The following is a 27,892-nucleotide window of genomic DNA, read 5'->3' as shown; positions in this document are numbered from 1 at the left end:
TTTGCTGCGTATTCCCAAGCAGTCATTCCCTTGTTTTTTCTGGGGTGACACTTGCAAACTTGCAGTCCAGCCCTGAGTTGTGATGCTGCATTATCCTGGGGGTGAAATGTGTTGTACAGTCTGCGTTGACACCCCCAGTACTTCTGCTGTTCAGCCCTGTGTTTGCTGAGCAGGAGCAGTAAGAAATGGGCCACACCACCCCCTGTCCTACAGGGGACCTGTTCACGGTGATCTCTCTCAGATGCTTCTTGTCTGTACCTTTGGTAGATCTCAGCTGGTCAGGGTTAGTGGTGGAAACCTCAGTGTTGTTATTTTCTGCACAGTCACTGCTGCTCTGAGCGCTGAGAGATGAGGGACAACCCAGTAGGTCCAATGGGTCCATTTCCGGTGCCATTGGGTCCCATTTCCACCTGCTGCAGACGTCTCTGTCGGCAAGCCTTGTCTTTGCATCATTTTGCCAGAAGCTGAAGCTTCTGATCCTGAAAACGTTTGCAACACCGGGCAAACGCCATGGCTGGGGCTGAAGTCAGGTCCCATGTGAAGGTCACCCCGCTGCCCCCGTGAGCTCTGGATGCTTCCTGCCTGATGCCACCACATCTGCAAGGACTGTGTCACTGCTTGGATCCTGAATCAGACTTGGTGGTGGCAAAATATTTCTGGCGACAGGGTAGACAATATGCCCCTTCCCAGGTGCCTGTCTGCTAGAGGCGTCACAACAAGCCACTCTGCCCAGGCGTATGACTCATGCATGTTCCCTTTTTTAAGAAATACAGATGCGGGGTAAATGGGAATCAATTACACTTCCTACACAAAGAATCCCCTTGATTTGGCATCTGACACAGACACATCCTTCCTTCCAAGAGAACAAAATTGAAAGTTAATTTGAGTTCCAGGGAAATTTCAGTTATTAATACTCTTCCTTAGCAGTGATTCTCCTCGGCCATGTCACACACGAGAGTCCCTGCAGCACCGGCTACTGAGCATCTGCCAGTGCCAGAGGGCCCCTTCCTGAGCAGAACCCCCCAGGGCAGCACCGGTGCAGCTGGGCTGTGCTCAGGGGCCAGTCTCCGTGGATGGAGCTGCTGCTGCCACTTCTGCTTTCTGCCGTGGGGAAGGACTCACTTCACCCTGGCATCTTACAGCCACTGCAATGAAATAAGCTGTTGACCTGAGCAGCAGCCCCAAGAGCGTGGCTTTCCTTTGCTAGTGCTTGGACACGCCAGTCCTAAATGTTATGTACAAGAAGGCATTTGTGTTTGCATGTCTGGAAATGAAGAAGGGCTGATTTAACTGCTGAGTACCAAGAACCTGTGACTCAAGGGGCTGGGATATTCATCACAACCTTCAGCCTGTTGCTCTGTCTCTCAGGCAGAGGCAGTGACCGGGGATGGGACGAGGTGCATGAGTGGTCTCCAGGATATCAGTGACAGACCAGCTCCCTGAGGTCTGGGGGTGTCTGAAAACAGATCTGTTTGCAACACGGCATAGGGCAAAATGCCTGAACTCCTGCTTTGGGGCTCAAACAGACAGAAAGTTGTATTCGTGTCCAGCTGAGGAGTACATCTCCTCTATGTTCTTCCTTATTTTGCTTTATCCAAACAATAATATGGAAAATAAAACAAGGAAAAGGAAAAAAATTATTTCCATGTATCAAGCAGGGCCACAGTTGTCTCCCGATCTCTCTTATCTTTCTGGAGATGCATACTGGCAGCTCCCAGCAGCCTCAGACATGGTCTCGGTGGGCCTGGCGTGCTCATGGTGCCTCCTCATCACCTCTGCTGGCTTGGGCTGTGTCTCCAGCAGATCCAGCCCTCCTCACTGGAAGTACAGCATGTCATGGAGAAACATCCATGGCACCATGAATTCAGGTAAAAAATTCTTCAGGACTGAATGTCTTACAATGTTATGGAAGATAAAACATTAGTATTCCCAAACTGCCAGTCCTTTGAGAAGAAATCTCTTCCTTTGTGCCACGCAGGTCAGCAGTTGTCTTTGATCAGTCTTTGGGCAATGACAGTTTTAGTGAAAGAGCAATTACTAACAGAAGATCTGAGTGACATGCAAACCACAAGGAGGTGGCTGCAGCCACCCTGGAGGTCTTCTGGAGGCCATGTCCCAGGCTGGAGCTGGTTTTCGTGTCTCAAGACCAGGATGGTTTGGCCCCAGCTTTCTTGGTAAAGTGCTTTACAGTCCAAGTTTCGAAGCTGCTCTTTTCTAAACAGAGCCAATGCCTGAGCAGGGACTTTGCTGTCAGGGGCTGTGACGTTTCTGGGATGCGCTCAGCCAGGCACTGCTCAGCTTGGTTCCTCTGCTGTCTTCTCTGGTGCCACAGCCCCACTCACTGCCACAGATGCTCCCTCCAGCACCTCCTGTTCTCCCGGTGTCGCAGTAATGGCAGTGGCTCCTCTTTCAGCTGTACAAGGAGAGGAAAATGAGTGCTACGGACCAGCCAAGAGACAATACTCCGCACACTCTGCCAATGCAGTGGGAATTTTGTGCAAAGTTGCTGTCTTCTCTGGATCTGAGGTGTGTCACGTGTCCTCTCACACCAAGGGCTTCTTTGGGAGTTTGGGTCAGGAGATGGTGCAGTTGCTGTGTGCCTGACCTTGCACACTGCACCGAGTGACAGCTGCCTTTCCTCCTTCTGGGGATATTCTGAACTGTGTTTTGGTGGTGTGGGATATGCTTCTGTGTGAGTCCTGGTTCTTTGGCCTTATTTTAATCCTTTAACAGTTCCAAGCAGTTCCAGTAACTTCTGGACTCAGCTGTGGCTGTCTCCCAGCCACTGTTCCTGTGATTAAGGAACTATGTGGGCAGAATGAGTGATTATCATTTGGTCAAATTATTTAAATTCACCATTGAGAGAGAGTTGGAAAGTAACTTACAGCTACTGTCACAAAGACAGAAAATGGCTGCTAAAGACCACAGGATCTGTGAGGAAGGGATCCATTAGGAAACTTTGGATTTCCAATGGCAAGGACAAAGAGGGTAATGATCTATGGGTATTAGTCCAGGCAAGCCATGGCATCAGCCTAACAGAGCTCAGAGTAATGATGGTCATGTTTGGAATAGAATTACTGGTATCTTTGTGCTGACTCTTGAAACAAACCTACAAGAGTTGGGATATTTAGCTTGACAAAGGCAGTTTCAGGATCATCTTTGCTGGTTTCTCAGAGGTGTAGTGAGCTATACGTCTCTGGCTGAAGGGTGTGCAAGAAGGGTGCCTTAGGTTGAAGAATCTGGTAAATGCACAAAGGAGTCCTTAAAAGTGGGCCAAGAAGGCTGTTCTTGGGTGAGTTGGCCAAGAGGTGCCATTATTTTCCTAAGGGGGGAAAAGCTAATGTAATTCAAGGAGTTAGCTGCAGGCTTCTGACTAATAACATAATGCAAATGGTAATGAATTAAGCAAATAAAGAATCTGCAAAAGAAGTCCTCTGTATTGCTAAGTGGTAAATCTATAGATCTCTGCTGGTGTGTCCACACACTTATCCTGGTGATCCTGATGCATTGGGATGGGTTTGGAAAAGCTCTCTGTGTGCAGCCTGTTCATTGTGTCCATAATGTACGACGTGTTCAAAGAGGCAGCAGTACATAAGTATGTAGGCACTGCAACAACCAGCACTGTGGTACCAAATTTGAAGTGCATGGCAAAACAAATGGGATCTAGTTGCCCATTGAGGTGTCCATGCTCCTGACGCAGTGCATGAGGTGGTTGAGAGTCTATGAAGGTGGGAGCAGAGGGCTGGACTATGCCACTGCAAGAGGGAACATCCTAATTACTTCAGCCTCCCTGCAACTGCCTTGCTGTGAACTGGTTACTCCTCCCATGGCCTGGCAGTCTGTCCTGGCAGCCCTTGCTCCTTCCTGGGCTGCTGTGCTGGTCCTTACTGGTAAGGAGGGTAAGAGGATGAGGGTGCCATATCCCCTGCTTTTATCCAGTAGCTCAGTGGCTTTGATGGAGAATTTGGATGGTTTAGTTAAACTCTTGGTAAAAAGCACAGTGTGCAACTCCTATCATATCTGTTGTGTTTGGTGGGAGTTGTCAGGGCTTGCTAAGGGTTTGGATGTGCTAGCAAGTCAGGGGAAGGAGCAGTAGCTGATGACAGTGGAGCAGCTCAGGTGCTGTGCACATAGTCAAGGCTGAGATATACTGGGCAGCACTTCAGGAGTCTGGGGATGTTACTGATGATGCTGGAGAAATGCTGCAGGTGTCAGTCTCTGAAGATGTGACAATAGCTGAATAATTTTGAGGACCAATGTTTCAGACTACAGTGTCAAAGTCTCAACTCATTCTCATCATGGTTCTTGCTCCAGATGCCTGTACTGTCTAAGCGGTTTTCCCAAGGTAATTCTAGTGAAGGCAGAGGTTGTCAAGCTGTGGGTTGCAGCGTCAGAAGTTGTTTACCAGTTGTGCAGGAGTAACCAGATCTATCTCAGTCTTTGTCATGGTGTTCTGTGGAGCTGCCTGGGCATCTGGGGAGGACCTTCTAGAAAAGGTCCTTCAAGACCTCTAGGTCTGCTCAGTGTCTGGCCATCTATGGGGAAGTGGTGATGTGAACATTTGTTTATGAGGAACGGAATGTTCCCAATACCCCAAAACCAGTTGCACACAGCAGATGCTGAATGCCATGTGTAGGGCACTGGGTTTTGACTGAGACACACATAAAGACTTAGCAACCAAAACGTTAAAGGTTTTGTAGTCATAGGCTTTGCAAATGATTTCCTTCTTTACAAAGTAGCTCCCACCTTCTGCATGGCATGGGTTCCTCCACCTCTAGGAGCTGCAAAGCCAGAGACCTTCTGGGATTGGAAGGTTCATGGTGCCTAAAGTAGGGAGGGACTGATTAATCAACCCCTGTCACTCCTGGGTAACACTGACCAGAAGATACCGCTGAAATGATTCTACTTTTTTTTCACAGAGCAAAATTTTTGAAATAGCTTGTCTTGATCAGCAGCAGCTTGGACGGATCTACCTGGACCTTTGCCTCCATCTTCCAGTGAGGGGTGGGATTTGGTAATCCTCTTGCAGCTCCCTTCAGTTACTATCTACCGTAAACTTGTCATGCACCTTTAGCAGAACTAGGCTTTCTCTCAGCTTTGTGAAGAGCATCTGCCAGAGACTGAGGTGCATGTTAATTCACGGTAGTTGCCTGTTCTTGCATTTGCTAGGCTTATCAGACAGGTTGTCCAAATTCCTAAGGACTGTGATCTTGCAGGATAGGCAGGATTAGAGGCATAATTTTCAGAAATCCCGTTATCCTCTTTGTCAACTGGTAAAACTATATTTTGTCTTTTCAGTAGAACTCTAAGATCTGATGGAGCTACGCAGTGATATAAAACACTTTCAGCTGTCAGGGTGGAGAGGCACAAATCCAACTACCACTGGGGATGTTTCACTGGCTGGGATGCTCACAGAGTGGTTTAAAGAGTGAATCAATATCTGTGATTATATAGTGAGACAAAACCTTTTAATTAATTCTCTGTCTCAGGTTTCCAGTTCCGCTCCATCATCTCCAGATGTGTTTGTAAGGCTGTAGCCACAGCCAGGCAGAGGTGTTTATACTTCAGGGGAGGTAGTTCAGCATCCAAACTAATCATTGCAGTAAAGCATAGGTCACTGCCCGGAGAGGAGGGTGCCTGCAGGACCTCTCCCAGCTGTCGCTTTGGCCAGCTCTCGCAGCCATTGTCAGTGTGTCTTTGGCGGCAGACTCTCACGCCAGGTTTCTGAAGCATCTTGTGGGGCACAATTGACAGTGCTGCTTGGCTGAATGCTCCTCTTCTGAGGATTTTAAGTTAGCAAATGTGACGCCCATCTACAAGAAGGGCCGGAAGGAGGATCCGGGGAACTACAGGCCTGTCAGCCTGACCTCGGTGCCGGGGAAGATTATGGAGCGGTTCATCTTGAGGGCGCTCACAAGGCATGGGCGGGACAACCAGGGGATCAGGCCCAGCCAGCACGGGTTCATGAGAGGCAGGTCCCGCTTGACCAACCTGATCTCCTTCTGTGACCAGGTGACCCGCCTAGTGGATGAGGGAAAGGCTGTGGATGTGGTCTATCTGGACTTCAGCAAGGCCTTTGACACCGTCTCCCACAGCATTCTCCTAGAGAAACTGGCTGCTCATGGCTTGGATGGGCGTACTCTTTGCTGGGTCAAAAACTGGCTGGACGGCTGGGCCCAAAAAGTTGTGGTGAATGGAGTTCAATCCAGCTGGTGACCGGTCACGAGCGGTGTTCCCCAGCGCTCAGTATTGATGCCAGTTCTGTTTAATATCTTTATCAATGATCTGGACGCGGCGATCGAGTGCACCCTCAGTCAGTTTGCAGATGACACCAAGTTGGTGCTGTTCTCATTTATTTATTCTCATTTAGTTGTGCAGAGATGATCTGAGACCAAAAGTTTCTCAGCAGACTGAACAGCAAGCTAAATGAGCTGTGCTCTAGGAACAGAAAGGAATAAAAACATTTTGTGCAAGAGTACTAGCAATCGGCCCCAGAATATCAGCCCAGGTTTGCCTCGTTACCCAGCTCAGGGGGTGCGTGGGTGGAGAGGGTGGGGGTCCTGCTCTGCTTCTGTGGCTGGAGGGAGCCCCAGCAGTGAGGCATAAAGCTCTCAATGTCAGAAACTGCCTCCTGAATTTTGGACAGAACCTGTGTCTTTTAGTCATTGTTATCAGGTCTGACCCAGGCGATACCCTAGGCAGAGTGTCTCTGAAGATTTCTCCCATTTCTGAATTCAAGATCGCTCCAAAAATAGCTAATTGACAGCCAAGGGAAATTCCCGTTAACCCCAAATATATGCTGGGGGGCACCCAGCTGGAAAACAGCTTTGCAGAGAAGGCTCTGGGGGTCCTGGCTGACACCAAGTTGAACATGAGCCAGCAACATGCCCTTGCCGCAAAGAAAGCGAACGGTATCCTGGGCTGCATTAGGCAGAGCGTCTCCAGCAGGTTTGAGGGGGGTGATCTTTCCCCTCTACTCAGCACTGGTGAGGCCACACCTGGAGTGCTGGGTCCAGTGCTGGGCTCCCCAGGACAAGAGAGGGATGGACATACTGGAGAGAGTCCAGTGAAAGGCCACGAAGATGATGAAGGGACTGGAGCATCTCTCCTATGAGGAAAGGCTGAGAGCACTGGGACTGTTCAGCCTAGAGAAGAGAAGACTCTGGGGGGGAACTCATCAATGTGTATAAATACCTGCAGGGAGGGTGCCAACAGAGGACAGCTCTTCTCAGTGGTGCCCAGTGACAGGACCAGAGGCAATGGGCACAAACTGAAACACAGGAGGTTCCCTCTGAACATCGGGAAACACTTTTTCACTGTGAGATTGACTGAGCACTGGCACAGGTTGCCCAGAGACGTTGTGGAGTCTCCATCCTTGGAGATGTTCAAAAGTCATATGGACATGGTCCTGGGCAACTGGCTGTAGGTGTCCCTGCTTGAGCAGGGGGGTCGATGGGATGACCTCTGGAGGTCCCTGCCAGCCTCAACCATTCTGTTTGATTCTGTGAATCTGGGAAAATTTTAGAAGTGACGAAGCTGCTATTTTCTTGCTGGAGCTGAAATCGTTTCCATCAAACCCAGTCTATTTCTGTATCTGTCAGCCACGCTTGTAGTAACAATTTGAAACTCCAGAACAGCAAAAGCATTTCTTCCAAAGGAGACATAGTAAGTGCCATAATCAAGAAGCAGTGTTTGGTTGTCAGTCAAATTCTGTCTAAGGGTACTAGGTTATAAGGAGCCTGGTGGACTTTATAATACTGCTTGTGTGATGGCAAAATCTCTCTTACCTAAACACTGAAGAGTGCAATTCACAAAGGAGATCACTGCAGCTTTCACAACTGGACAAAGCTGAAAGACTGTGGCAGGGCATGCACTGTGTGCTTCTTCCCACCAAGCTTTGGGTACAGATGTCTCCAGAAAAGTTCCTACAGAAAAATTGTCTCCAGGTACGCTGTGGGTGCAGAGCTTTATGTGTGAGAGGACACAAATGTTTTCAGAGCAAGAGTAGTAGTTTACAAATCCTTCCTTCCATGGTTGAAGTGAAAGGCAGCTCCAGCACCAGAGACAACTAATTTAAAAAAAAAAAAAAAAAAAGAAAAAGCATGCTTTTGGGATTGGTACCTTGTGGACAAAGACAATTTAACAGTCATACAGTTACTAGAAAAGGCTAACAGGTTAACTGCAAAGCTGCCAAATAGATTTCATTCCTGAAGCGTTACGTTTATAGTACATTTTGAACCACTAGGAAGTTTCCCCATGCAAAAACCTTTCTGTATCCTAAAGCAACAAAAAATCTGATATTCAGCTCTCAAGGGGGGGAAAAAATCAGGATGTGTTATAGATACTTTCATGATAATGTGCAAGACACCTTAGTATGTTCGCTGCTTCCCAGAGATATGCAGAAATGTGGCAAGACAAAGCTTGAGTTATTCCCACAGCTCCAGCACAGCCTCATTGGCTTGGATCTGCCACATCCCCTGGTCCTACCTTCATGGCCCGAGCTGTGGCAGCAAACGCTGCAGCGCCCATAGATCATCGGCTGTCCTCTCTGAAAACTGGCGTGCCTTCACTTTGCACTGTGGGTGCTCCGCCAGGACGGTGGTGGGCAGGAATTCCCCAAAGAAGGGAGGAGGGTTGTTTAAACCTAAAACAAGAATCCTTCAGCCAGAACTCACCTGACAAAAAGTGATTCTCTTCTGATGCCCCTTGAGAGCACATAAAAATTAAAGCAACTGTCCTGGGTATTTGGGACTGCTTGACGTGTTTGAAGTAATTGTGGGGACTATTATGGTCTGTTAATTCACTTATGGTGATTTGAACCTACCACCAGCCTGTGGAAGGGAAGTCTGTCTTCCCTCAGAAATTCCCTCAGACTGTGGCTTATTGTAAGTGTCCGCTCTCGTGAGGAAGCTCTTCTGTACTGGGACCCAACACTGTTTCTGATGGAGGCACCCTGTCAGATGGTCAGGTCTCCATCACCGTTTCCAGGCACTATTGAGTCTGGATGCTTCCAGCGGCTACGATATCTGTAAGAAGCATGAGACATGGACTCACACATCAAATCCATCTCAAATAGTTATTTTCAACAGGCAGAGCAAGTGTGAGACCTCAGAAATTTTATACAAAGGCGTGCCATCAGGTTTTCATACTGATGCATAGGGTTACAACAGTGTTTCTTGAGAAAAAAAGAAGTGTTTTCTTCTCCAGTCCAAACCCAAGCACCTGGACTGCGAGCAGCCCCTCTGCAGGACCTGATCAGGAGGAATGCTGAGTGCAGGCTGCTCAGGCTCCTCCTGGCTCCAAAGAAATCTGATTTCAGCTCGCCTGCTTCCAGAGCAGGTTGCTGGTTGCAGATGCAGCAGGTGACATTAGGAGGACGAGTCCTCCATCTGCTATTGAGGCTCATTCAAACCAGACGTGTCCCTCTTGCTGGCGTGCTTCAGTTGAATGATACCTACTGCTGGGCTAATTTACCCAATGTTGTTCTCTGGTTGCTGCAGTGAAATCTGATGTGCGGTTCAGACGGACGAGTTTTAGGTAAATGGCCGCCATAAAGAGAAAAGCCCTGTGATCACCAAGGGCAGGATCTCTGTGCAGAAGAAGAAAGGGCTGCTGCCCTTTCGCACTATGTTTTATTTGAGCTGCCTCCACTTCGCACCCCTGTGGGGAGCAGTCTCCTCTGGCGCCCAGGCATCTTGTCCACGGCGTCCTGTGTGTCTTGGAGAGGAGGAGGATGTGGGCATTGCATGCCGCGAAATCACGATTATACACTGGGGACGTTAAGAAGCTCCTTAGCTGCTTAATAAACACTGCCGCGGTAGTGTTTGTTTTATTCATAATATACAAGGCGTCCTGGCTGCTGTTCAGAAATAAGTTATGGATCCAGCAGCGATTAGCTACAGCTTAACTAGGTGATACAAAGGATAAAACCCGCTCCTTCAGGCCTCAAGGTGCCTTATGGTGCAGGGTGATAAAATAGGTGAAGAAACACATTGTCACGTGGAAACATGCCAAGAGATACTCCGCTCTTGACTGATAGAAAACATAAAACCTATTCCAGGCAGTTTTTCTCACATTTTCCAGTTGGGAATATAGGTAGAAAAGTTCCTAGAGTAGAGCCTGAACCTGGAGCAGCTGCACAACTGACACAGGTCTCTATCAAGCAGGCATTAACATGAAATATGATTAAACTAATTAACATCCTTTAATTGAAATCGAGCCTGCCAAAAAAGCCCAAACAAAAATGGTGGTATTCTTTGAAATTATTACAAAACTTGTTATAAATGTACCTCTGATATAATAGATGCAGGCTTCTGAGACATTTTGACTTAATAACTCCTTAATGATTAAAAAATGAATGTGCTACAAAATCAATATGGCAGATACGAACTGGATTGCAAGCCATGTAATTAATGCTTCCCCAGTGCAACTGCTAAAGAGGAGTCATGGAGACTTTGGGCTGTTGTTTTGATCTTCATGTCACTTGTGCAAGGACCGGCTCTTGGTCCAGCAGCAGTGTTTTCAAAAGTCACGTGAAAGACGATGCAAGGTTGTTGCTGAGAAAATGCACGGGCGATGGTGCATAAAACTGCCGCAATCCTGCTGGCGGGTGCCAAGGTGCAGGATCAGCAGTGGAGCTGTGGGCTCCTCGGTAGCTGAGGTAGCTGCACGTTGGCAGCACGGTTGTTTGAGAACAGCATTGGTGCCATAGCAAGGGGAGGGTAGACTTGTAGTCAGTAGCTTGGAGAAGCGAAATGGCTGGAGTGGGATCCTGCTTGCCGACATGAAGGTCTGTGTGGGCACCCATTGCAGTCAGCGGAGCTGGAAGGGGTTCACAGCCCCAGCGCTGCAGCGATCCCACTATGCACCAGCAGCCTGGCCGCCCCACTTGTATACCCACACCTGTATGCAAAGCCTGAAGCGCAAGTGCCTGGCCCTGTGGGCTGAGTGTCTCCAGGCCAGCAGGAGCATGCAGCAGGGTGCAGAGCTGCAGTGTCGGCGAGGCGCGCTGCACTGAGCAGATATTTCTGTGAGCTGTCTGCAATACCTTCATTTTCTGCATGCTTCTCGGGACTGTTTCTAAACACATAAAGGGGCTTTTTAGAGATCTGAGCTGGTCTTTAGTATCTCTGCATTGACTAAAAATGATACTGGAGTGACATTTAGAAGTATTATAAGGAAAGGGTAGCTATTTATTTCTTATTAAGTGTTTTTTCCCTTGAGGGACTATAACTTAGCGCAGTACTGAAGCTGGCGGGTTACCCTGCGCACATCCCCAGTGTGACAGTGCCTTCTACTGAAGCTTTGTGCCTGCAGATGGGAAGTTTGATGAGACGGTTTGGGCAGCCTGCTGATGCCAAGACAGGAAGCTGTGCCTCTTGTGCTGGCCTGTTTGTTTCAGTGTTGGGTTGCCGTTCCCGGCTATCTGCTGGTCTCCGTGCGGTGGGCGTCCATCGGCAGAACTGCTCCGTGACGGCAGCGCTGCTCCTGGGGAAAGCTCAGACTGTCCCAGGCCAAGGGATGCCATCCTCTCTCCTGGCTGCACCCTGCTCTCCGAGGAGCAGTGTACTCGTTTGGGTTACAGCCATTTCTGGGGGTGCGCATATGGGACAGCTTTTCCTGCCCCAGCAGCCATTCCCCTCTACCTGCACCGTCACCAGACAGCGCCTCCGGCAGCAGGAGGGTCTCTGGGAGGAGACCCTGCTGCACCCCATGTCCCTGCCCCTCCCGAGGGCCTGGGGGGCAGCAGGAGGGTGGGTGGGGGCAGCCCCATAGGGGCTGTGGATGCATGGCCCCACGGACCTGGAGGACATGGGGGCTGTGGGCTGAGGATGTATGCACCCAACAGGGGCTGCAAGTGCAGATTGGGGGGCTGCAGATGCAGGGCAAGGGGGCTGCAAGCACGGAGTTGGGGGGGCTGCAAACAGGGCACCGCAGGGGCAGCAGGAGGGACCAGCCTGCTGGAGCGGTGGCGGGAGCCAAGGTGCTGCCAACGAGGCTGTGGCCAGCCCTGAGCCCCCCGCCGTGTGCGGGGGGCTGCGAGCAGGGGGGACTGCAATGCGTGGCAGTGGCAGGTCGGGGGGCAGAGGGGACCCCCCGCCCCCGGCACTGCCCCTGTGCAGAAGGGCACTGCTGTTACACTCCCGCCCCCCCAGGGCACTGCTCCCCGCCCCGGGAGCGGGAGCTGGGCACGCCCGCACATCCCCCTGCCCCCGAACTACTGCCCACCCCCGGCATTGTCCCCCCAAAACTGTCCCCCCCGCACACTGCCTCGCCGGGCATTGCACCCCCCCCCCCCGCACCCTCCCCCCCCCAACCTGCCCCCGTACACTGCTCCTCCAGGAACTCCCCTCCCCCCCAGCTGCCCGCCCCCCGGTACTGCCCCTCCAACCTGCCCCCCGGCACTGCCCCAGCCCTCCCCCGGAGCCGCCCCCCGGCACTGCCCCCTCCAGGCCCGGCTCCCCTGGCCCGGGGTAGCGCGGCGGCCGTGGCCGCCAGGGGGCGGCTCGGTGTGCGGCCCCGGTCCCGCGGCGGCGGCGGCGGCAGCGGGTCGGAGCGGTGGCGGCGCGGCGCGGCGGGGGCGGTGGCCGGGGGCGGGAGGCGGCTGGGCCGGCGCCGTCCCCGCCCGCAGGGGGAGGAGCCGCCGGCGGCGGCACCTGCCCCAGGCCATGGTGCGCGCGGCGGCGGCGCGGCGCCGGAGGGAGCGGAGCGCCGCGCGGGGCGGGCGGCGCCGCGCCATGGAGCCGGCGGCGGGCGGCGGCCCCCCAGCCGCAGCCGGTGCCCGCGCCCGGGCGGCGCCGCGGCGGCCGGGGCTGCGCTGAGCCCCGCGCGCCCCGCCGGCCCCGCCATGGCGCAGCCCGCGGGCCGCGGCGGGCCGAGCCGCGAGCTGCCGGGCATCAGCACCGTAACCTACGTCTTCGTTTACAGCCCCGGCGGCCCGGCGGGGCCCCCCGGGCCCGGCCCCGGCGCCGAGCCCGCGCCGCACGCCGCGCCCGCCCCGCTGCGCGGGCCCAAGCGGAAGCTGTACAGCGCCGTGCCCGGCCGCAAGTTCATCGTGGTGAAGAGCTACGCGCCGCAGGGCGAGGGCGAGATCCAGCTCAACCGGGGCGAAGCCGTCAAGGGTGAGTGCAGGCGGGTGGCGGTGGGTGGGGGCCGGCGCGCGGCGGCGGGTGGGTGGGGGCCCCAGGGATGGCACCCACCAGCCGCGGGCTCCTGCCCAGGGGTCCCGCTCTGGCCACAGCCGTGGGGTCCCGAGTCTGGCTGTGGGGCTGCAGGGCCCTTAGCCCAGCTGTGTGGTAGCAGAGCCGTGGAGTCCCCAGTCAGCTCCAGCCCCAGGGCCACGGGTCCCTCGGTCAGGCCCTGGGGGCGTAGGGCTGTGGGGTGCTGGTCAGGCCCTGGGGCTGCCCGGTCATGCCCCAGATGTGGGGCCACGGCTCCTCGGTGTTGCCCTGGGGCTCTGGTCCTTCAGTCAGGCCCTGGCTCGTTGGTCCCGCTCTGCGACACAGGGCCATGGGTGCCATGCTTTGCTGGGACCCCCAGGAGAAGCAGGTATCTCTCTGAACCCTCTTCTCCCCAGCCTGGGGTTGACTGTGTGCCCCGAGAGCTGCTCTTGCTTTGTGCCGTGCCATGGGCCATCCGCAAGGCTCCCGGTTGCCAGCCCACCTCTTGCTGGGCGCAGGCTGAGAGTGGCGAGGGGGAGGTGGGCAAGGAAGCGCTCCCTAAACAAAACTCCCAACCACACGCACTGAGGAGCCACAGCGATGCAGAGCTCACGGGGAGATGAGAGGCTTAGAGGGATAATGGCATTGCTCATTATGTTGGGCAGACTTCTTGAAAGACATGTAAACCCTGTGGTAGGTCGTAAGTCAGCTTCCAGCAGACAGGGATAAGAAAAGGCTTCCTCTGCAAGCGGGCTAATTCCATAGTTTTTCATGGGAAGTTTAAGGATCTTCTTTTCATCTTCCTGCCTCCGCTTTTTTTGCTGATACTTCTTACAATGCAGGCTGGAGCAGTCACTAATCTAACTAGTTGCATTAGCTGTAATGTGGATCTGAGCTTGGGAGTGGGAGACGGGGCTTGCGGTTCCATGCTCTGAATTGCTGCTTCAAAAGCATGAGATCTCTAAGTCCTGTGCTGTGGATGCCGAAAACCTCCCCTTGGAGGTGGCAGTCCAAGCAGACTTGTTTTTGTCCCCACCGATGTGTTTTTGTCCCCACCGATGTGTTTTTGTCCCCACCGATGTGTTTTTGTCCCCACCGATGTGTTTTTGTCTGCTCAGTGGAGGAGGAGATAGATGCGAAGTGCCTGTGACTTGGCTGATGTGCCAGATGGTGAGGCTTTCTGCAGCAGGGTAGTTGGAGTTAATGGGCATTTGATGTGTGGAGCTATGCGTCTTGTGGTCATGGGGTAAAGGTGTTTGTTTCCAGGAGGCTGGAAGGAGTCAACAGATGGACAGGGCTTTTGGGTCAGAAGTGCTTTTCCCATCTCTTGTCTTCACCCACTTACCCAGTGTTTTCTGTCACACCCTTCTGTATCTCCTCATGCATTTGCATTAAGTAGGTGGTCCTGATGCTATTCTTTAGTAATTGCAACAGAATCCTTAATTCACATATTCACCTGTAATTGTTTGCTATCTTCTTCATATGATCTCCAGAGAGAAAGCAAGTTGTGGGAAGTACTGTGGGGAGAAAGAGTGGACTAGGATGGGCAATGGCTCCTCAGAGCTGGAGGCACTCTCAGCTGGCTTTCTTAATGTGTGGCTGAGAAGGCTTAAAAAGAGTTAAAAGAGAATCACTTCAGTGACTTGCTTATGAAAGATCTCCAGGCAGTGTAGATGGGCAGCGCTCAGTTATTTACTGCTTTTGAGATGCTGATTAATTTTTGCAAGGATAGGAATATTGACAGTTACTGGATAGGGTGCCCTGGCGTTGCAGACAGGTAGAGTGATGGGGATAAATAGAACCCAGCGGTCTGAGCGGAACTGCTGCGGCTGGTGCTTTGTCATGTTTGGTGGACTCGTGACTCCTTTTGGAAACGGGGTGATCTTCAGTTGGTGGGAAGAACTCTCTCACAGCTGGCTTGTGGGAAATAGAAGTTGGTATAACTGAAGGTCCCTGACTGAGGTGGTGCTGGACTTCTGCTTTGAGCTAACTGGGGTGCCAGGGTGTCCGCAAACAGGCAGCAGCAGCGAGAGGCGTTGGGAGAGTGTGGTTTGAGAGGATGCCTTGCCATGGGTAGCTGAGGGGACTTCAGGTCAGGGTCCTGAATAGGATATACCAGCTGGGTGGGGACTGACTGAGCTGCTCAGGAATCAAAGTGTTGGGGGTGGAGGGTCCTGGAGGGAGAAGGTTGGAGGAAGTGGTGAAGTGTGGTGGGTATGAGCAGAAGAGCTGTCTGGGGAAGGGTGAGAGCAGATTTGGGGAGTGTTGTCAAAGAATTGCTGGAGGCAGTTGCCTAATGAGATGAGCTGTGTTTGGGGAGACGTGCAAGGGTGAGAGCCCTGCACGGAGGGAGCTCTCTGATGCTGAGGGAGAAACCTGTCCGAAGATGCAAGGGTGAGAGCCCTGCACGGAGGGAGCTCTCTGATGCTGAGGGAGAAACCTGTCCGAAGATGCAAGTCTGAGTGAAGAGCTGTCTACAGGCACAAGTGTGCAGTGGGAAGGGACCTCCATGGGGAGGGCAGCGCTGAGCAGGCGGAGGCTGGGGACGGGAGATAGCTGGCATGGAAGCTGTGATAGGGCTGGTGTCTCATCTTAAGATGTATTAGTGAGGGGACTTGACAGCCATCCCTTCAATGCAATGAAACTTGGTGATTTCAGATCATAGAATCATTGAGGTTGGAAAAGACCTCTAAGATCATCGAGTCCAACCATCAACCCAACACCACCATGCCCACTAAACCATGTCCCTCAGTGCCACATCTACACGTCTTTTAAATACTTCCAGGGATGGTGACTCAACCACTTCCCTGGGCAGCCTGTTCCAATGTTTAACCACTCTTTCAGTAAAGAAATAAAGATGGCTGGGGCTGCAAGCAGTTACTGTCAGAGAGGAGAATGGCAAAACATGCAAGGGTTTGTGTATGGCCCTGTTTGAAGTGTGACTGTTATGAAGAAAATGCTGCTTGTTGGTGTGCTGTCCCGAGAGAAAGCTAAGGATCCTTGAATGTTCACCCAGGGTTACATTTGGAGGTTGCGTTCCTTGTTGAAAGCAAATGGACTCCTGTGAAGGTTCTGCTGAACGCTGATGTTAAGCAAGGGTCTTGCGTACTGGATTTGGTGGAGCGAGAGATGCACTGAACCTTGCATTGTGTGACGAATTTCCTCGGGGCTTTTCAGTAGGAATTGGTTTGGTTTCAAGAGCACGGTAAAAGTTAGGGTGTCTGTCTTAACTGTATACTGTAACTGTCCTGGTAGCTATTGGATGACGAAAGGCAATAATCAATACAGTTATTTCATTTGAAAGATAGCTAAAGAATTCAAGCAGAGGAGAGTCTGTCCTTGATCTGCTTGTTACTCATAATGAGAAATGAAATGAGATGTGAGTGCCCCAGGCAAAGGGAGAACCAGTAGTCACCAGCACTGAAATCACAAGGTCACAGGGAGAAATGGTTCAGAGACAAGGCACAACAAAGATTGAACCTCCAGCCTGGAAACTAGGGAGAAATTAAGAACACTATGAACGTGCTGGTTTTGGAGTCTTATTTCTTTGTACTTTGTGATTAGGAGGAGTTATTCTCAAGCAACTGTTACCATGTGCATCCAACGGTAGGTTTTCCTCTCTAGTGTGGTTCCTTATTGACATTCCCTACTGCAGTATCTAAGCTAACCCTCTGTGAAATAAATGGCAAACTGAATTTCTGTTGGCTGTGGTTATGGTTTTGTTGAATTATTACTGTAGCAGTTCTCGGTTGTGCTGGAGGTTGTTTAGATAGAGGGGATTATTTTACTTGTGAATAAAGTTGTTGTTGCACAGTGAAGATAGGTTTTGTTACTGCACAGTGAAGATAGGTTTTGTTAGTGGGAGGTTTTGCAGTTTCTGTTTAATGCTCAGCCAGCTAGTTTCCTCTACACTTTCTTTATCCATCCAGAAACATCTAAGGGAAGCTGCTCATGCACAGTTCACTCTGGGCTGTAGGATCCCCGCTACCCTGCAGGAAGGCAGCTGTTCTGGCAGTTAGATGCAGGTGGTTAGAGACGGAGCCATTAATAACTTAGAAGGTTAAGCCAAAGCTTTAAAACTTCCCCCTGAAACTATCTGTGCCCATGGTGATCTAGAGCAAAGGGGTGACAAACAGCTGCCTCCTTGCTAGACTGCCGCTCCTGTGTTATTCCCAGCGTTGGAAGAACAGAGATGGAGAAGGAGTCTTGTGGTCAGTGAGTCAAGACCTTGGCCCTGCACGTCTTTGCAATCACCTGTAAACCGATCACGCTCCACCTTTAAAACTGAAGGACTGAAATGCACTAAAAAACTGTCTTTGACCCCAACATCGTGAGCTTGCTGAGAACTGGACTGTGAGAGTGGATGAATGCTGTTCCAGTTCTCTGCAGCCCTAAGTTCCTCAGAAGTAATTAGGCACAAGTGTGGATCCTATCAGGCCTTTGGAGAACAGGAGTCATTATCTCTCATCATGAGCTGGAGGGGAGTGATGGCAGACAGCAGTGCAGAGCTGTCCCCATCTGCTGTTGTACGTTCCTGTGCATCTCCTGTGCCATGGCTTTACCAAAGGTAAAACCCAGATGACTGGAGGCTTGCCAACGTGATGCCCATCTACAAGAAGGGCCGGAAGGAGGATTCAGGGAGCTACAGGCCTGTCAGCCTGACCTCGGTCCTGGGGAAAATTATGGAGCGGTTCATCTTGAGGGCGCTCACAAGGCATGAGCGGGACAACCAGGGGATCTGGCCCAGCCAGCACAGGTTCATGAAAGGCAGGTCCCGCTTGACCAACCTGATCTCCTTCTGTGACCAGGTGACCCGCCTAGTGGATGAGGGAAAGGCTGTGGATGTGGTCTACCTGGACTTCAGTAAGGCCTTTGACACTGTCTCCCACAGCATTCTCCTAGAGAAGCTGGCGGCTCACGGCTTAGACAGGCGTACTCTTTGCTGGGTCAAAAACTGGCTGGACGGCCGGGCCCAGAGAGTTGTGGTGAATGGAGTTCAATCCAGCTGGCGGCCGGTCACGAGCGGTGTTCCCCAGGGCTCAGTTTTGGGGCCGGTCTTGTTCAATATCTTTATCCATGATCTGGATGAGGGGATTGAGTGCACCCTCAGTCAGTTTGCAGACGACACCAAGTTGGGCGGGAGTGTTGATCTGCTGGAGGGTAGGAAGGCTCTGCAGAGGGACCTGGACAGGCTGGATCGATGGGCCGAGGCCAACTGTATGAGGTTCAACAAGGCCAAGTGCCGGGTCCTGCACTTGGGTCACAACCACCCCATGCAGCGCTACAGGCTTGGGGAAGAGTGGCTGGAAAGCTGCCTGGCAGAAAAGCACCTGGGGGTGCTGGTCGACAGCCGGCTGAACATGAGCCGGCAGTGTGCCCAGGTGGCCAAGAAGGCCAATGGCATCCTGGCCTGTATCAGAAAGGGTGTGGCCAGCAGGAGTAGGGAAGTGATCGTGCCCCTGTACTCGGCACTGGTGAGGCCGCACCTCGAATACTGTGTTCAGTTTTGGGCCCCTCACTACAAGAAGGACGTCGAGGTGCTGGAGCATGTCCAGAGAAGGGCAACGAGGCTGGTGAGGGGTCTGGAGCACAAGTCTGATGAGGAGCGGCTGAGGGAACTGGGGTTGTTTAGCCTGCAGAAAAGGAGGCTGAGGGGAGACCTTATTGCTCTCTACAACCACCTGCAAGGAGGTTGTAGAGAGGTGGGTGTCGGTCTCTTCTCCCAAGTAACAAGCAATAGGACGAGAGGAAATGGCCTCAAGTTGCACCAGGGGAGGTTTAGATTGGATGTAAGGAAAAATTTCTTTACTGAAAAAGTGGTGAAACATTGGAACAGGCTGCCCAGGGAAGTGGTGGAGTCCCCATCCCTGGAGGTATTTAAAAGACGAGTAGATGAGGCACTTAGGGACATGGTTTAGTGGGCCTGGTGGTGTTGGGTTGACGGTTGGACTTGATGATCTTAGAGGTCTTTTCCAACCTCAATGATTCTATGATTCTATTACATCTCTGGCTGTTCTTGTGTTCTGTATAAATATCTGACCTCTTTCTGATCCCTGCTGTGCTCTTTATGCCAGTTGTGTCATAGGACAGCTAATTATGCCTGATGTAGAAAAGTATCTAATCTTACTGGTTTATAAATATGTTACTCTCCAGTTTAAGTGTTCTCTTGTTCAGATGCTCCATGGAAGTTTTGGTTTTTTGAAATCCTACTCACCATTTTATATGCCTATTTTGTATCTGCTTAAATACACATTGCTTTGCCATTAATGTGCCCCGTTCTTTAAATCTTTTCCTGCAATTAATTTTTTTATACCTCTGATCAACCCTTCTGCTCTTCTCTAACCCGGTTTGGTTTCTATTACAAATAAATAGGTCTTTGTGATTGCAGTCTTGGGTGGTATCCAGGTGGATCTTGCATCGCTTTTAATAAGTGATTTAAGATAAAGAGAACATAGAATTTATATACCCTTTTTTTAAAGCAAATAAACTTTACGAAGTTTAGGAATATTAAATACATATTTAACTTAAGTTGTGAACCATACCTCCCTTTTGTCTCCTTTTGCATGTTTATTCACTTGTTAAATGTTGATAACAGCCCATGTAAGTCACAAATAAAGGTGACTGTACTTTATTTGGTGTTTCTTCAGGGGTGTTACAACTTGGATTGCAGTTTATACAGTTGTTCCAAGACTATCCTATGACTGTATCCTCGTGTTTGCTGGGGAGGAGGCTTATGAGCTGGTTACGTTGGGAAGTCACGGCATCGCACTCCCCGGTGCTCACCGTCACGGAGCCGCGTAGCTCCCGGGACTGTGTTGGGTTTCCCTGGGATTGCACAGGAAGCCAGTTCTTGGTAGCTAGCGTTGAGTCATTCGGTGGTTGGAACAGACCCGGACCACAGGGAGAAATGTGCTTTTTGGAGGGAAGTGCTATTTGGTAGGTAGTCTCTTCCATTCAGAGCTGGCTGCAGGTTTGTGGTAATTTTGAATTATACCCACAGCAGCAGCATAACCTAGAAAGAAAGAGACCAAAAGCCTGGGTAGGAGTGTAAGGTTTCAGCTCTGAGGACTGTGCCTTCCTGATGAATGCAGGTGGTGAGAAGTCTGCTAGATATGTGCATCCACCTGGACAGCCCCTAGCACCAGGGACATGTCTGGATGTTGGGGCTCTGAGCGTTTGCAAGAAATGACCATCAGATGCCATGAGTCTGTGAGGTACATTAGGGAGGAGAGGAAAGTAGCTTGTTAGAGTCTTACAAACTTTCTGGAATGCTGTTTATGGCCTAATATCAATCAAGGATTGAGAAGGTTGGGTGGGATCTGATGAGGACAGTGCAATGTGAAGAAGTGTCAAAATCTACTTCAGTGCAAAGAAGAGATGGAGATTCCTTGAGGACACACAGAACAAGTAATCCCTGTATGATTATTAAAACTGCCACCAGTCGGCATTATAAACTCTATTTTTAGTAATCCTAAACTATGGCTAGAAAAATTGGTCTGGCCTAAAATTTTCTCACTCTGTTTAAAGTTTAATTTTTGCCACAGATCAGGCTGTGCACATTCAGGCTTCTTAGTGTCATCTGAAGGGATAAGCATGCTTTCTTGCTGAGGGGAGTACTTCTGTGCCTTGTGCTCTTGCCCTGGGGCTCAGAGCACTGAACTGACCTAGGACAGTTCAGGCAATCCCAGCCCCTTCCCTGAACAAAGCAGGTAATGTGCACACACAAATATAGATAAACTGCATTCTGGCATCAGGGGTTAATCTCCAGAGTTGTTGTATTTGAAGGCAGGGTCGGCCACCAACACCTGTATCGCTGCTGAGGGCTCTTCGGGTGGTTGTTTGGATCAGGCTCCACTGGCTGTTGCGTGTAGAAGACAGTCTCTTGGCACGTGCTTAAGCTGAGCGGTTTTTATGATCACTAGCAACAAAAGTTAACAAAACCCCCTTGATCCTGTGTTTCCCTTTCTAGCTTTATTTCCATGAATGATTTTATTACAGAGTGTCCCTGTGTCTACTTCAGGGCTGGGAAGGACTCGGAGTTACTGGTGAAGCTTTTTCTTCGTACCGGGGTCAGGAAATTCTCCTTCTGTTCCTTCTTGTTTTGTCTACTGGGAAGGTCATTTTGAAAGAGATGGGAAGAAGCCAAGATGCGGCTAGTTGCTGTAGCCTGGTATGAGAATTATACAACCTCTTGGGACTGCTGTCTGTCATAAGTCCTGCTTTCTGCCGTGCTAAATTTCTTTACTTGAGGTTAGGACGGGGTTTTTCCACTGAGATCTTACGTGTTGCAGGTCAACAGCATGGTTTCTGGATTGTTGGAGCTACTAAACTGAAAATGTCCTGCTAAAGCCAAATAACCCTCCTGGAAATCAAGGTGTCATTGACAAGAAATTCTCTGCTTAAGAATTTGGAGAAAAAAAATCACAAAACGAAGGGAGGATTTAGAGACGATGTCAGGCAGAACAGAATCAGGATCTTGGTTTCTTTGCCACATGTAGGAAGGACAAAACTGGCCTGAACTGTTGTGGTCCACTTGCCTCCAACTTTGCTTTCCATTCAGATACACTGGTGGAGAGATTTTGCTCGCTTAGGATAAAACAAATCTTTGAAACTTTTTTGTACTTTCTTTTTTCTTCAGCATAAATTCCTCTGTCAGGGAATATTAGTCTTCAAAACTTATGGGAATTTTCTTCAGATGTCAGCTTTTTTCAGTACCAGCTTTCTACAAAGAAGCTCGTTATGCGTGTAACACCATACTGGTGAGATAATTAGATGCTGGAAGAACAGCCATATAAGATACAGAGTTTGTATTAATGGATATTGCACAGGTATGCAGTCTGTCCTATTGTGCCTGTTTCCCGTGCAGGACTTGGCTCTGCTGCCTTTGAGTATTCACACTGAAGCTTTAAAGTGTTTGAAAGCCTTTAGATCAAGATGACTATTTTCTGCGATATTCTGGATTTTTCATTCTTTCTTCACCTGCGTGTTTTTAATGGAATTTCTTCTGTCCTTTTATTAAGAGAAGGGTAATAAGCATTGCCTATGTCAACAACTTTGTGTTTGCGTGTTCAGCAATGAGTAATGTTGCCCCAGTGTCTCTCTGAAATACACCAAAATGAGATTCTTCAGTGTGTGGATCAAATACCATTTGAAAGTCATATAGGTACCCAGTGTGAGGTTGGATTATTGCATGTTGCCATAAAAATTATAGCATTTGTACTTGGCATCTGCGATGATATGTTGAGAATTCTTATCAGCTTGTCAACAAGGTTTCCTTTCCTACAGTGACAAGTCAAAAGAACAAGATACCATCAACTCTTACTTCCGTAGCAGAAATCCTCTTTCTCCTGCTTTCTTCTCCTTGGGTACCCAGTATCTATGGCTGCGTCCTGAGCCCAGCTGCACAGCGGGGAAACAGAAGGTTCCCAGCAGACTTTATTGGGGTGGTTGTACTTGGCTTGTGTGCATCACTTCAGTAGCTGGACCCATGTGCAGAGAAAACATTCGTGCTTGAGACTGACTAGCACAGAATTGTCTTTTATTTTTAGTCTTATTTCCAACAGGTTGTTCAGAATGCCTGTCTCTTTCTTGCATCTTGCTTTTGGATGGACTTTTTCCTTTGAAGAAATGTTGGGTTTTTTTCTCCTGAAGATACCCCCCCCCTTTTGAATTTTTTTTTTTTAACCAGACCTATGATCCAATTTGTTCTTCATCCACTGGATGCTCTTCTAGCACTGCAGTACTTACAGATGCAAATTCTTGGGGAAAAATGTAAAATCGATCATCTTAATTTAACATTGAGAGTGTTTTTCAGGTGTGTTTGTGGGGATGGATTTATGCTCCTGAACTCTTTCTGAAGCTCCTTCTCCATTTCCTATGCTTTGCCTACATCTGAATTCTACAGCAGAGAGAAATTTGTCTCTAAATCGTGCACTGCTAAACAGTATGTTTGAAAGCATAAAGAATTTAAAAAGCATCCTCATGAGTGGCTGCTGAACCAAGTACTTGCCAAAATAATAGCCAAGGTTACTCTCCTCAGGTTTCTTCTAGCAAGGTAGAGTTCTCCCTAACACGGTGACATTTTCTGCTTGTTGACACGGGAAGAGCAGGACAAATACAAATGTCTCATCTCATCTGCCACATGCTCCTCTACTTCCCGCATCTGTCAGATGTGCTTTCAGGACAATCGGGTACTGACAGCTAGCATTGCCTCTCTGTCTTAAATCAAATTACAGCGAGATTTGCTTTAGCTGCCGAATGTCTTCAGTCAAATTCCTGGCAGATGCTGTTGGTGCTACCAAGCCATCTTCTTGTGAGCACAACCCAGCCCATTCCTGGGCCACGGCTGATCAATTAAACAGTTCTTCCTTTTAGTTCAGTCCCGTCTTCAGCCTGTACCAGTTGTGAACCTGACGCCGGCTCCAGCTGCCTTAACCAAGCCACAGGCACCTGGTAATCCCCTGACCTGCTGTCACTCCATGGCTGAATAGGCCTGCTCTTTTCTGCTATAACTTGCTTGTGGCTGCTTTTTTTTTCGTTTTTACATTGAATAGCTTGAAATTTGTGTTAGGTTATAACAGAAAATTTGCCTCAGAATTTTATTTTATATAAATACGTATGCCTGTCTCTGTCTCCCTCTAATTTTACATAATCCCACAGCCCCTTTCTGACATCCCATAATAAGTTTCACACAGTCCTACAAGCCCCCCATATACCCCAAAATGTTCGTGCTTGTCACATTTCCCCGTCTTGTCAGTGATGAAGTCGGGGTCGCCCCCTCCAGTGCTGTGCCTGCCCGGTTCCCTTGCTGCCCGTCAGTGCAGACCCACAGCGTTTTGGTCTTTGCTGTTGTCTCCAGTATGACCTGCTGTGAATGCTTGTGTTTCTGCGTTTAATGTATGGCTTCCTCTGGTATTTGTGATTTCTATTATGCTTGAGCAGTTTTTAACCAGATGCTGTACTGAATCAGGCGCTTTCCCATTCCACATACCCTCGCAGTGAAAGCTGGCTGTCCCGGATGGATGGGTAGTCTCCAGGATCTCTCTCTGCACAGCAGTTTTCCACTATGAAGTGACTATTTTTTCCTCCCTAGCTGTTTTCCCAGCTCTGGAAGTTCTTCTTCTGAAGTTTCTTGTCCGTTGCACTTGACCTGTTTCTGTAAAGGGCAGAAAGTCTGATTTTCTTCTTTTTTTTTTTTCCCCCCTCCCCCCTCATCAGCTTTCTGTAGGGTTTCTCTGGCTGATCTGGCGGCCTTAGAAAAGAGAGGCTTAGGTGGAAGATGCATTCTCCCAAAGTCTGGGGTCTTTAAAAGCTCCTCCTGAGGCAGTCATGGCTCCCTCAGGGCAAAGGCACCTCTGACCAAGCATGTCCTTAGGGGCAGGAGGCGGCGAGCACAAACCAGAAGCAATTGGTGGCTGTGGGGTGGCTGTTGCTGGAGAGCCTCTGCCGAGGTCCTTGGCTGCAGCGGTCCTCGTGCAGACTAACTGTGGGATTAGGATCACCCCATTACTGGCAGAGCTGCCGTCGTGTTTGAAGCACCAGTGTGAGTCTCCTCTCTGGTCCAGAGAGAAGTCTAAAGGCTGTCGGAGAGGAGAGGGGGTGATTCACCTGTTTGTGTGTGGCTGGCTGATGTACACAGCTACACCTGAGGTAGTTGTCTAGACTCCCTGTAGTCAGTGGTAAGAAATAGCTCTTCCAAAGTGCAATTTATCTCATCCCAAGTTAGACATTTAAAATACGTCTGATGAATCACACTCTGAAATAGCCTATTTCTCTGTTGACTAGCTCAGATATAGATAGCCTTTTAGCTGTGTCTTTCATCTGTCTTGGCCATTAGCAGTGGCTCTTGCAAGCCATAGCAAGGGTTTGACTTTAGCATCTACTTTCTGTCCAGAAAGCGTGCTCTGCTGTTGTCTTTAACATCCTGCGATGGAAGTTAATGAAAAGGGCAGTCATCAATCTGACACTCCTCACCTATCCCAAGTGGGTATTAACCAAAGTTATGGGTCTTCTCTTGGAACCAGCAAAACGTTCCCTAATGAATCATTGTGCTTTCCCAGCGTAAAGGCTGCTTTCTGTGTGGCCGAAGCATTGCTTTGCAAAGGGAGTGAGAGATGAATGTTCATGGCTGCCTCAGCGTACACTGCTTCATTTAAATAGTGAATTCATATCTTTAATCTTTTAAGGTTGAAGTTAATTAACAACTGAACAAACCTACTGGTGGGTGTCTTTTGCATAAAGATCAGATGTGTTTCTATTCAAGGCTTTCCAGCTCAGGAGAGGTGAGACTGGCACTTTAGCAGTTTGCTCCCAAGGTGGAGCTCTGTTGTTTGACTGTCTGGGACTCTGCTGGCACAGAGGCTTGCTAGATAATCTGAATCTTCAGCTTTGGGAAGAAGCGTGCCAGCAGAAATCTCTGTGCCTGACAGTAACAGCTTGCTTTGAATCCAGCCACATGTTTGTGGATTAAATATGGACCTTGGGTCTAACACCTGTAAGATGCACCAGGGGCTGCCTCTCTTGGGCTCTCCAAACAATGCGTCACAGTCTCTTAAAACTAGAGGCATTGCTGTCACGCCAGCTGGGAATAGCTGATGGGCATGAGGGGTCATCCTTGGTGTGTTTGTTTCTTGTCTTGATTAAGAATTATTAAGATCCACATACTCTGCTCCTTGTTTAAAACTTGCTGTCAAATCATGTCTGTGTATTACCATTTTCCTTTGATCCCCTACTGCCTGTCAGAAGCAGCATTTCCTTCTCAATGGGCTCATGATTGATATAGTTGAGTAAAATGTTGGGACAGTTGTTAATATAGTCTGCCTACAGACTGGGCAAGAGATGCTGCTGCCTCTGTGTGCCCAAGTGCCAGCACGTCAGTTGCTAACTCATAGGGAGCCTTCAGGAAGGCAGGCTTGGGTCTGAACTGAGTCTTGGGAAGAGCTCAGCTCTGATGTAATGTAAAAGCTAAGCCCAGGACGCAGATCTTGAATCCCGTCCATGGGAGGCATGGAGGGATATTCCAGCAGATTTTTAGGAGGTTGACGAGAAGAAGCTATGTTATCTATTTCTAAAATACAAGTAATGATAAGAATCATAGAATAGTTTGGGTTGGAAGGGACCTCTAAAGGTCATCTACTCCAATCCCCCTGCTGTGGGCAGGGACATCTTCAACTACATCAGGTTGCTCAGAGCCCTGTCCAACCTGACCTGGAACGTTTCCAGGGATGGGGCATCCACCACCTCTCTGGGCAACCTGTGCCAGTGCTAAGCAGCGTAAAAAATGTCTTCCTTATCTCTAGTCTAAATCTACCCCCCCCTTTAGTTTAAAGCCATTCCCCCTTGTCCTGTCCCAACAGGCCCTGCTAAAAAGTTTGCCGCCATCTTTTTTATAAGCCCCCTTTAAGTACTGATAGGCTGCAAGAAGGTCTCCCCGAAGCCTTCTCTTCTCCAGGCTGAACAACCCCAACTCTCTCAGCCTTTCTTCATAGGAGAGCTGTTCCATCCCCCTGATCGTTTTCATAGCCCTCCTCTGGACCCGCTCCAACAGGTCTGTGTCTTTCTTATGCTGAGGGCTCCAGAGCTGGATGCAGTACTGCAGGTGGGGTCTCACCAGAGCAGAGTAGAGGGGCAGAATCACCTCCCTCGACCTGCTGGCTTTCTGAACATCAGAGCCTTGACATTGTAATAGATTCTTTAACAGTGACAGGTAAAGGGGATGCACCTGGTGGTATAACCTTGCTGGTCTGTACAAAGTGGTCAGGATGCACACACATTTTTCACCAAAGTTGCTATTTACAAACTTTTGGACATAGAAATATTAAATGTAGTAGCAAACTTACTGTAGTTTTAAAAAATAAACAAACCTCCCCCTCTTTCCTTTAAGGTTTAATTAGGATATTTCTACATTTCCTGGCCCTTACTTCTTGCTGCATGTATAATCCCGTGGTTTTGTCCTTGAGCATTTCTTTTTTCTGTCCTCTGGGAAAAAGAGTTTCCTTGTACTCCCCCTTCCTCACTGAGATTTCTGTAGGCTATAAATCAGTTATTAGTCAGAGTTATGGGGCATTCTTACAAATGCACATAAACAAGATAGTACCTGTATTCTCCTTGGTAATGGAACGCTCTCTGGGTTTTGGGGGTGGTTTTGGTAATTGTTGGCTAGACCATCCTAGGAGTACAAGATAGGCTTGCCTCTTGCCTTGCCTGCAGACAAACCTGGTAACATGGCAGAGATGTGTCTTTCTGCCAGACATATCAGCAAACAAATTTGGGGCTAAAATGTGTTTTGTAGATGACCTCTAAACATGACCTGTTGGAATTTGGGGATGCCATTTTAGCAATACATAGTCTGTCTTTGCTTGGAAACTACTTAAATTAGTAAGACATTTAAGTTAAATGCATTTAGGTGTGCACTGAGCTGGCAGCTGTCCCTATTTACCTTCCAGAATTAGAAAATGCTTCATTAGTTCAAGTCAGCATCTTCTGTATGCCTCAGCTTGACCTTAGTAGTGTCCCAGTTTTCGACTATGGGGGCACACAGACCTATTATTAGAGGGAAAACTCAGGTGTGAGCTTGCCAGGCTTTAGTTGCTGTAGGATTGATGTGCACTAGGATAACTTGGCTTTCTGCTTGCTGAAAGAGTGCATGGACTGTTCACAGCAAGGTAAGGCTGTGCATATGGACAACTGTGCAAAGTAGCTGAAGCACTGACTGTACGTTTGCATGCTTTTGT

General features: G+C 49.5%; 1 protein-coding gene across 2 annotated transcripts in view; it reads left to right on the top strand.

Moving 5' to 3' along the window:
• The window catches only part of SHANK3 (SH3 and multiple ankyrin repeat domains 3), a 404,972-nt gene that overhangs the window by 182,684 nt on the left and 194,396 nt on the right, over positions 1-27,892 (top strand). For both annotated transcript variants that reach the window (XM_076341473.1, XM_076341380.1), the window contains exon 13: positions 12,928-13,121. In XM_076341473.1, the coding sequence (XP_076197588.1) occupies positions 12,928-13,121 (194 nt within the window). The remainder of the gene's footprint in view (positions 1-12,927; positions 13,122-27,892) is intronic.

The sequence above is a fragment of the Aptenodytes patagonicus genome, chromosome 1 (assembly GCF_965638725.1).
Source record: "Aptenodytes patagonicus chromosome 1, bAptPat1.pri.cur, whole genome shotgun sequence".
Classification (NCBI taxonomy): domain Eukaryota; kingdom Metazoa; phylum Chordata; class Aves; order Sphenisciformes; family Spheniscidae; genus Aptenodytes; species Aptenodytes patagonicus.
This window is presented reverse-complemented; position numbering and strand designations above follow the sequence as displayed.